The following is a 13,170-nucleotide window of genomic DNA, read 5'->3' as shown; positions in this document are numbered from 1 at the left end:
TAGGAGGGCAGTGATTGAGAAGGCTATAGATAAACTATCCATGTAGTGTAACAACACAATGATATGGACACACTGGAAATCTACATCGACAAATTCCTTAGGACTAGAACAATGATTCCTTTACTTGAAATACAGTTAAATCTTTGCATCCCAAACCTCCATGTCATAAATATCATGAAGCAAGTTGGAAGTATCACTTATAACAAAGATATTGATGTTTGAGATGCAAACATTCAACTGATTTCTGAAAGTGTATGCATGCATCAATGTGGATTTGTTTTCTTTTATGCAATCAAAACTTCAGAAAATTGGTGAGAAGCAAATGTACAATTTGTGGGGCTACAGTAAAAAATAAAAGTTTTAGCAATATTGTTTATAAAACAACTTTATATCTTTAAAAGTATTTCCAATTTCATACTCACCTAGAAAAGATTTTCAAAAGTTTTTTAACGTCTACTTTATCTGGTAAAACATTTTCGACCCATAGAGCTGTTAGTCCCTCCGGATTACGTGGGCTAAAAAATCAGCAAAATTAAATACATTGATAAAATAATTAAGTCCTTTATAATCAGTGTTTATTGATAAAAATAAAAACTACAGCTTTAACAAACTTACTCCATCTTTGTGACATCCTTCTGAGCTTGGGGTTTGGGGAGGGATGGAGTGGTAAAACCAGAATCGTCATCAGAGACGTAAACTTCATCGCCCAGAGCATTCTCTGCTATATCCAGAACAAATAAACTTTGAATAATTCATACTCGTACAACATGAAGCACTATTTGAATCAAGACTACACTTCAAAAAAAATTGCTTACATAAAATCATTAAGGAACAGATGCAAAGTTATTTTTCAACAAGAATTTACAGTATAATTACACCAAGAACATCTTTCTATTTTCTCACAAAATTGCATCATAGAAATCTAATGAGTCTTAAAGCCCTTTTTTTAAGTAACTTTACATACTAACTCCAGTAAGATTGAACAACAAAAAATAACATGGACTTATTAACTGTACCTACCGACACCTGCTAGAAGTGAATCCAGAGCAGCCTGTACTCTCTTCTTCAGCCTGAGATGAGAGAAACACAAAATGTATGAGGTTAATAGCCATTCTCTGTAACCCCCTTTTTTGGCCATGTCTGGTCACCAATTTTGATAAAACTTTACCCATAGTACTTAATACCAGTAACTTATATCAACTAAAATTTTGCTGTTGTGTGTCTTGACCAACTACAGATATGTTGGAATACACTTCCATTGCTTTTCTATCATCTGATATCGTTCTTATTACTGTTATTTTTATCCTAGTAAAAGTTCTTGTACAGCATCATCACAATTCTTGTCTAATTTCAAAACTTGTGTAAAGGCATCCTCTGCTTCAGAGAACATCTACAAACAAACACACACACAGTTTTACAGATCTCATTCTGGTACATCAAAACTGAAGGTTTGACCAGGTTGACAATCCCTTATGTTAACAACAGAGCTGCCAACATTTTGAAATGACAAATAGTAATGCAGGGTCTAGGGACCAAGTAGGCCCCCTGTCGCTGAAGATGTTTTGTAAATGGGCATGCAATCTGAGGCATATTTCCATTTTGGCTACTTCAAAACATTGACATGATTGTGATCGGCCTTTAAAACCAAAACGAAGATACACGCAAGCGTTGTAAGAATTATGAATATGTTATAATAATATAAACTATAGACTGCCAGCTATGAAAATACAGGTATTATAAACTTAATTTGAAGGAGAAAAAAAAATCGGAGGAATATAGAGAGAAATGGTAAGCTTATTTTAGACGCTGATTTCGTACACCTTAAGCCAAAATTGTAAGTGTTGGCAGCTCTGTAACAACTCACTCTTAATCCAGCTAGTGCTCTCCCTTTTCTAAAATATCCTTTAGGCCAATCTTTTTGTAAGGAAACAGCTTTTTCAGCATCTTTTAATGCTCTGCAAAATAAGTACATATTTACAAAAACCTGAGATATCTTTGTTACTTTAAAATCTTTTATTTTAAAAAAGTTTTATTTCCTGAACATTTTTTCACACATTAAGGAATGTTATTCAACATTTTATTTTTGAGACAACAGGTTAGGTTAGAAGTTAAACAACTCATGAAAGCTCTCCTACCTATCATATTGATTTGTTCGATCATAACAATATGATCTATTTCCAAAAAATCTGTAAAACAAAAGAAACATAATTTATTAATAAAGTTGTAAGAATTGAGACTGAAAGAAAATCGAAAGGATGAAAAAGGAGATGTAAGCAAATCATAAAATGACAACATTATGCCTGAGTGTGATTCTGAATAAATTGGAAATGGTTCTTACCTAAAATCATTGGGATCTAATTTTATGGCTTCATTTAACAGTTCTATAGCAGATTTATAATGACCTAATTGAGCCATTTCATTTCCTTTAACTGGAAAGAGAGAATTAAGTTATAATCAACAAAGACATGGGACTACTGTATGTGCTGTTACTTCCGAATATCCAAATCTATCAAGATCTTCTTAAAATCTAAATGTAAATAAATGGCATTCTTGAATAACATACAGTACCAAACAACCACACTACACTGTATTTAATTTCAATTTACATGTCTATTTAAATTTAAATTAAATTATGTCTATTTTAATAAATTAAATGAGTATCAAACAATGCAGTTTTAAAACGCTCTTCATTTACATTTATTTACTGATTAAATCAAAATTTACCAAAATATTTTTGAAAGATAAAACTTTTACTAAGATTTTCTGAGCTATTCAAGCTAGTCCTAATATCTTACTTGCTAACTGTCTACTACGTAAAACGACGGGGTCTAAACCCAGATAGCAAGACATAGTTGGGCCAACGTTGGCCCAAAAAAAAAACCAACTGTTGGTAACCATACGTTGGCCCACGGTAATTTTGCTCATCGGCCCAACGTTGGTCCAAATGTTGGCATATTGTTGGGCCAACGTGGTATAATTGTATGAATCAGCCAACCTTAATAACTGGTTGGTTAGGTTGGCCCAACGTTGGCCCTTTGTTGAAATGTGAGATGGCATATTGTTGGGCCAACGTAGTTATTAGTGTATGCCAACTAGCAGCCAACCTTAACAACTATTTGGTTAGGTTGGCCCAACGTTGGCCCTATGTTGAAATGTCAGATGGCATATTGTTGGGCCAACGTAGTTTGTAGTTTTAGCCAACTAACAGCCAACCTTAACAACTGATTGGTTAGGTTGGTCCAATGTTGACCCTTTTTTACAATGTCAGATGGCAAATTGTTTGGCCAACGTAGTTATTACATAGAAACATTTTCAATTGGTTAAGTGATGCTTTACATAACCTTATTTTATGACTGTTTAAAAAAATTAATACACAATTCAATCTGCATTCATAATGCATACATGGACATGTTCAATGAAAACATTACTAATGATTCACTGTGAAAATATTTTATATACATCAATTCAATCACAATTTACAAAATAAATTTTAAAATAGACAATAGAGGTAAATTATTAAAATTATCAATTCAAAGTTCTTAATCAGGGCTCACTTCCTTTATTACTGTCCTTTTGTTGTATTCCCGCTCTTTTTCCGTCCTTCGTCGCCTCCCGTTTTCTTCATCTTGATCTTTGTCATACGTACTCGTACTTTATACACTTCTTTATGCATGGTCCTCGATTTCATTGCTATTTACCGCCACAACATTTGTTTTCCTTGCAGTCTCTGACTGAAAATACAAAATAGTTTGATATTAGAAACAATGCAATTACTGGTCCAACTTATGAATAAATATTACTTCAATTAAATCTTTTAATAAAGAGAATGATGTATTATACTAATTAGTGCACCTTAATTTCCTTGTTAAAATCGTGTCTGTAATAGACAGTTAAGAATTAGATAGAAACAACTTAAAAGATGTTATTAAACCTTGACTTACAGTGCATGTGTGCAAAAACATGAAAAGAATGAATTCCGAATCAATATATTAACAGTTAACCTGTATAAATAAGAATAAATATACTTACATCGCTTCTAAATGCAGCTAAAGCAAGTGTATAATCCACAAATTTAAATTTCACTTCTTCTTGCTTGCCCTGCATTTTCAGTCTATGAGCAAGTCTGTGAACAATTGAATCTGACAAGCACACTCCACAGTTTGGTGTAATTTGATACCCGCGCGACTCCCCCAATCTTTAGCGAACGCCTAGCTTTTGTTTCCATTTAATTATAAAGCTGTGCCATTTTGATTTATGTATATGTAGGCTTCATTCACATCCTGTTCCTGAGAACAATTATATTCAGTCTTCTCTAAATTCTTATGAATACAACGCTCATGAGAAAATTCATTATTTCAAGGGTTTTATTTCAAAAAAATAAATAAGCATGCATGTGCACAATTCAAAAAATATAATAAAACACTCTTTGGTGCTGTGATCACTTAAGTTCAAAATTAAAATATTGAAAATATCAGATCTAAACAAAAACAGTCATCCAGTTAAAAGCAAGGACATTGAATGTACTCTTAATTATTTCAGAATGTGCATCTAAATTAAAACTTAATTAGAACCAACCTTGTCCCAACGTAAAGCTCAGCAGCTAAGAATGACACTTGGCAGTATAATAATTGGGCCAGCGTTAGGCAGATTTATAATATAAATATCCCATTTAAACACCTAAACAAAAGAACACTCGTGCTAACATCGGGCCAACGTTATACATACTACTACCAACTTGATAGGACACTTTCTTTAAGGGTGTATTACAAACATCGGGCCAACGTTGGGCCAACATACTACTACCAATTTGATAAGACACTTTTTAAGTATGTATTACAAACATTTGACCAACGTTGGGCCAACATACTACGATCAACTTCGGGCCAACGTTGGGCCAACATACTACTACCAACTTTAAAAGACACTTTCTTTAAGGGTGTATTACAAACATCGGGCCAATGTTGTATCCAACATAATACCAACTTTAGAAAACACTTTCTTTAAGGGTGTATTACAAACAGTGGGCCAACGTTGGGCCAACATCAACATCCCTCCTTCCTTGTGAAGTAAAGTGAATGGAAATTGCTAACGTTTTTACTACGATTTTCTGATATTCAATGGTCGAGAAGGTTGGCATGGTGACATTGGTCCAACGTTGCTAACTTGTCTACCAACGCCAACCATACAACCTTTTGCCAATGTTGGCCCAACATAGTCTTGCTATCTGGGATCTTCTGTTTCTTCGTCACTGCCGTGTCTAGATCTCTCTCTCTTTCCACCCGATTCACTTCCTGAGGTAGCTTTCTTTTTCTTATTAATGACTTTGGTAAAAAATACTGAATAAGGATCAAAACCCTGAAATGTCATTTAAAATTTGGCATCATTTATTATTCTTTAAAAACAGTTTTTAAATTAGTATCTGACTTATATAAACAACATTTCCTTGCTTGATTGATTATTTCATATATAGCAATGTAGAATGTAACTGAATTTATGCATTCTCACTCTTTCTTCTCATGCTAATATGCTCTTGTCAGTGAAAATCTTTTATGGAAATCTCTGTTAAATAGTTATTTTGTTAATAAAGTGAACTGAAATGTCTAAAAATTTTTCAAAACTTTGTTATAAATATGTTATTTTGTTAAAACATATATATTTAAAATTCATTGAAACTTAGACATGTCTACACATACACTAACTGCATCATCCGATGAAGATGAATTGGCAGGTCTAAAAATAAAGGAAAAAGAAATTTTAGGGTAAACAAATTTATACAAATATACTGCAAAAAATAAAAATTCTTAATCTTCAGAAGTAAAACATTACAGGTTTATGACTAAATTTCAAGACTTAGAAATGCACTTAGATAAATTTCCACTTACTTTTTATCCTTTTTCAATTTATTGCCACTTTGTATATCTGTATTTATTGTATCTTTAGTTTTTGTCTGTCCATTTACTTCAACCTACAAAAAAGAAACTTTCTTTTACATGTATAAGTTTGCAAATTAAAACCAAGGTCAAGAAAATTATTTACCACAGAGGTTATGAAGGGAGAGGATTTTTTCCCCAGAATTGTAAGTTACTCAATAAGAAGATATACACTGTTAGTAGAGAAATAAACTGTAGCAGGTCAAGTAATCTCAAGAGTTATCTCCCTGTCTTGGGCTTGTTCTGACCCGCCTCATTATGTGGGAGGGGTGTATCAGCAACATGGTCTTCTTTTACCAATGCTTCTTTCTTACCCTCCAATGACTCAATGATTAAGGATAACATTGGGAAAATCTGCTGTTGGAGAACAGAAGAGCAATTTTGACTTGGGTGAGCATTGTGGTCCATAGGCCTCATGTTTCTTAGCAACAGGGTACATAGGAATATATTATTGGAGAAAAATCTGCTGCTGAAGAGCAACATGGTCATATTGACTCAGGTGAACATTGTGGCCCATGGGCCTCTTGTTTTTGAAAATGACATGGAACATGAAATCTTTTTGTTTCCTTGCTTCTAATGGTCTTGAAAGTACACAGTAAGTTTCATTATCTGTTAAGAATTTTAGGATGGGACCAAAACTCTTTTGCTAGAAAAAATGCATACCTCAGAACTAATATTTAATTTAGTGACGCATGAATACACTTAGTTTAAAGCTACCTCTTTATATTAGGACTTGTTAACTTACACCTGTTTGTTCACAGTCACCTTGGTGCATATCATGTAATATTTTAGCAGTTTAAAGTCCAAATCACTTCACAGTGTATAGCTACCTTACCTGTGCCTCAAATCTAGGTCACAGGTAGGAGATTCCCAACAAACATGGCAGTCAGTAAACCAAAATATCCACTTGGTTCTCCTCAAGAGCATATTGAAATGTGTAAAACCCATGATTTACCTATTGATATGTTATGTGAGGACTGTGATAAATTTATTTGTCGTAAGTGTGCCAAAACAGATCATAGAGATCACGAATGGAATACTCTTCCCACGGCAGCTACCGAAAGGAGAAGAGGCTTGCTGAGATTTTTGATGAAGATCAAGGAAGGGGACCTCCCCAGTATTGATGAGAAGATGAAGAAGATGTCAAACCAGATCACAGAAAATAATGAACTGTGTGACTCGGAGATTGAAAAACTTCAGATGCATGTCGATGAGATAATGGCCAGGTTGACGGAAATCAGGAAAAGTAATGAACAAAAACTGAGAGATAATTTGGAGGAGAAAAATAAAAAGTTGAACAGTGTGAAATCTGAGCTAAACAAAAAGAAGAAAGAAATAGAAGAAATGGTAAAGTTTATGGAGGATAACAACAGCACCATGTCAGATTATGGCTTTATTGACAACCACAGGGAAATGTCAAAAATGCTGTCTGGTCTAGATGTTGATATAAATAACTGTAAACATTCAGTGAGATACAGAAAAGGAGAAATCAGTGATGATGTTCTGAAAAATATTATAGGAAGGACCCTGGATTTAGATGATATCAATTTGACTGAAACAAACTCATTTAAACATGGAGATAAAATAATACTTACGTTGAGGGCATTGTGTGAAGATCAGTGTTACATAAGAGAATTTGAGTCATCTGACACGGAACAAGTAAACAAAGAAGGCAAGAAAAAACATAAATATAATATCAAATCTAATGACATGTGTGTGACTGATACTGGTGATGTTTATTTCGCTGACTTTGATAACTTTTGCATCAGTCGTCTGTCACCATCAGGATCTGTATCTACAATCATCAGTACTGATCCACTGGAACCAGGAGGAATATGTCAGTCAGTGGACGGTGGATTATTGGTCATCTTGGTGGGCAAGGGATCAGATCGTTACAAAATAAAGTCACACAGCAGACGTCTGATGAGACACATCACGATGACAGGTGACGTCATTCATGAGTATGAGTACCAGGAGGACGGTCACACCAGACTGTTTACATTGCCAGGCAGAGTCACACAGAACAGTAACAGTGATACCTGTGTTGTGAACACTACAAGTCCCACTACAGGTGAACTCTTGATTATTTCCCCCTCTGGTCGTATTAAGTTTGTCTACTGTGGACAGAACCTGACAAGGAACTTTTTTCCAGCTGATGTAGCCTGTGACTCCTTGTGTAACATCCATGTTACTGACCCATTTAACAAACAGATCCATCTACTGAGTCCTGACGGGGAGTTCCTGAAGTTCTTACTGTCAGATGATAAAGTGAACCAACCAATCAGCTTATCCCTATACAAGTCTACACTGTGGGTGGGATATTATGAAGGACTTGTCAAAGTGTTTCAGTACAGAATGTAATATACTAAATTTTGTGATAAATTTAAGTCATACATATATTTCATAGAATTCTGCTTCTGACATTACATTTTTCTTAATTTCTGGTCAAACTACAGGTTTATACTTTTAATTCAATTTCAATGGACACAAAAAAAGAAAAAAAAGTTTATTCTGCATTATTCATGCTGTTACCAAAATCAAAACTAATTCTGAACTGTAGTCTGTAATTTACAATGTTTGTTTAAGATTTAATTAATTTTGATAAATAGATAACTGAAAATGACAAACATACAGATAATCGTGCTCAGAAATATTCAATTATTATCAAAGAAGTACGGCACAGTTGGGTACCAACACAATGTTTTCACAATAATGAAGACTACACAAATTGACCAATTACTCAAACGGCATTGATCAAGAGCGTCATAATTTCCTCAGCTTAAAAAGATTTGTTTAACTTAAGGCTGAATTATCGACCTTTGTGTATTTTTTTTAAGAAATGTGTTTTATTTTTACATAATTTTTTTTCGACTAATCGATTACAGAATTCCTAACCGATTGAAATGAACATCTCTAATTACAGTGTAATATAAAGTTTTTCGGAAATCCGTTTAAATAAATAAAATTTGAGAAAGAAATGACCTTGCAAAATTTAAGCAAAGTAAAATTTCATGGCATAAAATGTGAATTACAATGTGTACAGATATTTATTCTGAATAATTTCAATCAAAAAATTCTTTTCAATTCAAACTTATAACTTTACTCATTAGGGAACAACATTATTTGCCACTATTTGATTCAATGCTTGCCAACTGAGGTTTACCTTTGACACAAAACAGTTGCATTAGAACTTACTTTTCACATCAAAATAATTACTTATGTAACATCATTATTTGTGACTGTTTGATTCAAAGCTTGCTGTGTTTTACCGTTAACATTAGAGCCTACCTTTGTCTGTTCTTTCTGTTTTTCGAATTTCTTTTTCTCTCTCCTCCTCTTGAATTTGGAAATACAGAGAAAAAAAAGTACAGAAAACAAAAAAAAATTAATGTATAAGTACTTTAAGTTTTATCGCTATTCCATTCATAAAATCCTAGTTGTCCAGAAAAAAAAGTTTTACATATTAATAAACAATTAAAATTCTTATGATCTTGATTAGGGTTGCCCAATCACAAATTAACAATGGCATCTCAAATCACAGATTTTGAAATATTCATGCAGGTCACCTTTTTCTTTGCTTTTTTTCTCTTACCTGCTTTTTTTTCTCCTCCTTAGATATTAATTCTTCTGCATTTCTATCTATTTCTTGCATAATTTTTTTATATTCATTTACAGAAAGACATGAGAGCAATAAATTCCAGCAAAAATTGTTTTTATATGTTTTTTCATTTAAAGTTAAATTTTTTTTATATTAGAATGCTCTCATTTTTTCAGGGCTAGTGAATCTTTGTCAGGGCCAACAACTTGAACTGACATTCAGCGCTTACATGTATTTTCATCAATGATTAGTCTCTTTACTTTCTAATCATAAGAGTTAAGGCAAAATAGTTTAAATACTTTTGGTCTCTTTTTGGGTGTGGAAGGCCTTTGTCACTAACCTTGATGATTGTAAACCCTTTCTCCCACCATTTGGCTGAAGTAGCGAGTACCAGTAAGGAAACACATACATTTATAGCGAACATGCTAACTGTTAACTTTGATTTAAGTGACCTTGAATTTGTCTCTATCGTGACCTTTGTAATAGGGTAACGATGCATTTACGTCAATCTTTGTTAAAGTAAGGGCTTAATTTCCATATCTCTTATACAAATTGTTGGTTGTAATAATTGTCACAGATTTCAATCTTTAAGTTTAACTTTATGAACTGGACACTGTCACTTTTCTCTACTGGCAGTGACTCTGAAGTTGTCCAACATATAAATACTTGTTGACATCAGCATTACCAGGATTATTGTACAGATACTCAGTGTAGCTTCAGAAACATATCTCTCCGGTTTAGAAAATTCGGACATATAAAGCAGAGGCCTGTTCAGCAGAGCGAACGTTCGCAAGCGTTTGCAACATTCCTTATACCTCTATTGTAATTTTGGCGAGCGCTCACAAACATTCCTCTATTGAACAGGCCTCTGACAGATCTATCTGCTTTGTCTGTCCGAATCTTCTTAACCCGAGAGCTACAGTTCTGCAGCTATGCCACGTGATGATCAAGATATAAATACACCATTTCCATGCACCCATCGTATTTTAACTGCAGACAGTCATACATTCAACAAAATCAGTCAGTTTTTTTTTTCTTTATTTTCCTGCGCGCATTACACGTGGAAGGTCATGCCTCAATCCTATCGGTACAGGGAACTTCAGTAGTGTTCGAGGGGTCTACATGAATACACCCGTACATGGCAACATTTGCGTACAAGTTAATCATGATCTCAAGGGTCCTCGGTTTAGTGGACAGAATGGCATCTATGTTTAACAACTTCATTCACACCGTAAATCGTCCACTTGGCAATCTTCTTCGAAAATGGAATATCCAGATTAACATTGATCAAATGTTAAATTATAGATGATGAAAGAAACTGTTCCCTTGGTTGAAACTGTTAATACATGTACCAATGATTTATGTATTGAGCAATATAGGTATTCACAAAATATAATGATTTTACAACATTCCCTTTTGTTTAAATAAAGAATACACATACTTCACGTACTTTTAATTTGCTTTCTTTTTTCTATTAAATGTGTATCCCAAGATGAACATCTATGCAAGTTTGGTTTAAGCAGGATTCAGTTACTTGGGAAAGGATTTGCTCAAAAAGCCTGTTTTCATATCCTGCAGAAAATAAAGATCGGTACCCACATCTAAAGCAAGCCTGGTATCGTCAAGGGTTGTATCAGTATATCGATACGTATCGATATTCAGTAATAATATCGTATTGAAAAATAACTTCCAATACGTATCGGACAGACAATATTTCTTCTAATTCTTTTTAAAAGATGGGAATTACAATCACCAAAAAGAAACACGCACGCTAACTCTCGATTCCCGCCTACATTTTGGAACCATTTAATTCAATATGAATAGCAATTTAGCCATAAAATCATTGTTTGATACAAAGAACAGTTCAATGGTAATTGTAAATTGTCTTAATACCAGCGCTAAACAGTAAATTACCCATAATTCCAGCTCTTGAAAAATAGGGGGGTAGACTGTGTTCTCCATTAAAATCGGAATTTCAAGCATCACCGTATTTTGAAATAGTCTTGGATATGATTAAATGTTCCTTATATCTTTTCTTATGTGTTAGGCAAATAAATAAAACATAAAAACACTGCGACATTTAAGTCCGGACACGACAAAGTCCGGACTTTTAGGTACCCTTTCGAAAAGACCTACATTAGATTTTTTTCTATATTTTGGTGGGATTTTTTATTCTGACCTCATCATGTCAATCTCAACTTCCACATTGTAGTAGTTTTCTCATAAACCTCTGTCAAAACCTAAAATCCCATGGGAGAATGGCGGGATTTTTCATCCCACCAAAAATCCCACCAAAATCCCATGGGAGAAAAAGTACTGTGGGATAATTTCTCCCACATGGGAAAAAAAATCCCACGGTTGTTGCAAAAATGGGATTATTTCTCCCACAGGACAAAATATCCCACTAATTGATGTCAATATAGGATTTATCCCATATTTTTGGTATGTGATGGGAGAAATTATCCCACCAACCTATTAAATATATAACAAATCTGAAATAACCACAATAAGTAACCTTAAGCACCGTTAAGAGTGGTGTTTTATTTCTAGCGCCGAAGAATGTAACATGCAGTATACATGTAGTATTCTCAAAATATATTTTTTTTTCATTATCATTTTTTGTTATTTACCCCCCAATAAGGCATATTGTCTTGCTACTGATGATTTGTCTGTCCACCATCAGTTGCCATTCATTTTCTTTGCAGTGGTTGTACACATTGAAATGATATTTGTTATATCTATCATATGAATATCTAGGTCTACGCAGGTTATCTATGTTACAATATATTTCTTTAACTTCTCTGAATGATTATGATTATAATGACAGCTGCTAACATAATTAATTAACATGATTAATGAATCCAAGATATGAACTTCATAATTCTGACAGTACTTTTTACATGTCTTTCAATTAAAAATGTGTCAAAGACACAGATTTGTACTTCTGTTATTGTGTTTGATACAGTCATATTTCATTATTTGTTCACATGTAACATGTAACATGCTCCTTCCTAACACTTCTTTCTGATAATAAAATGTATTTCTTTTTATTTACGCCTGTTTGGTGTCTGTTGAAAGGTGAATTTACCCAAGGCTCATATACAGCTATTCTATCTGTACCTGTTGATATAACTTTGACCATTTACTGATTTATATACTCACTTGTTAGTTGCTTCACTTTGTGTTGAGATGATAATGGACTAATTCAAGCATGTTAAACCAATATCTCAAAGAAATGAATATGAATGAGACTAAATTGATTTAAATGTACGTGAATTAATCCTAAAAATTTAGTCTTTAAATCAATTATTGACTAAAATCTGATCAAATCACCAAATTTTTCTTTCCGAGTTCTTGCATCTCTGTTGCGACAATTCATCAAATGATGTATTATTTTACTACGATTGCAAAGCGCAGTTGAGATCTCAGATGATTTAGAGTCAATTCGTACACAAACCAAGTCGTACTTAAGGTTTAAAAAAAAATTGAGGAGTCAACTTCTATACAAAGGTTTTTCTTTATGCCTCTGATTTTTCCTATACCATTATGCGCAGATTGTCTTTGTTTTCCCGGTGTAATTAAATCTGAGGCATCAACTCCTACATATTTTAATATTGTAAAGGTAATATATTATATATTTTA

The 13,170-nt window shown here is 33.5% G+C and overlaps 1 protein-coding gene and 1 long non-coding RNA gene across 2 annotated transcripts in view; both read right to left on the bottom strand.

The window, feature by feature from the left end:
• LOC134248662 (tetratricopeptide repeat protein 31-like) overlaps positions 1-9,939 on the bottom strand; it is a 31,487-nt gene extending 21,548 nt beyond the window's left edge. The window contains 5 exon segments of the mRNA XM_062731060.1: positions 5,694-5,730; positions 5,883-5,965; positions 9,219-9,266; positions 9,497-9,540; positions 9,828-9,939. Of these exon segments, the coding sequence (XP_062587044.1) occupies positions 5,694-5,730; positions 5,883-5,965; positions 9,219-9,266; positions 9,497-9,540; positions 9,828-9,939 (324 nt within the window).
• On the bottom strand, positions 3,435-4,139 carry LOC134248659 (uncharacterized). Its single transcript, XR_009988094.1, has 2 exons — positions 4,030-4,139; positions 3,435-3,731 (listed from the first exon to the last, which is right to left on the bottom strand). It is a non-coding gene; the product is annotated as an uncharacterized LOC134248659 (long non-coding RNA).
• Positions 9,940-13,170: the final 3,231 nt, after the last annotated feature.

This window comes from Saccostrea cucullata, unplaced genomic scaffold (assembly GCF_032062105.1).
Source record: "Saccostrea cucullata isolate Sc308-1 unplaced genomic scaffold, CSIRO_AGI_Scuc_v1 ctg8934, whole genome shotgun sequence".
NCBI lineage: Eukaryota > Metazoa > Mollusca > Bivalvia > Ostreida > Ostreidae > Saccostrea > Saccostrea cuccullata.
Note: the sequence above shows the minus strand (reverse complement) of the source record. Positions and strands in the feature narration are given on the sequence as shown.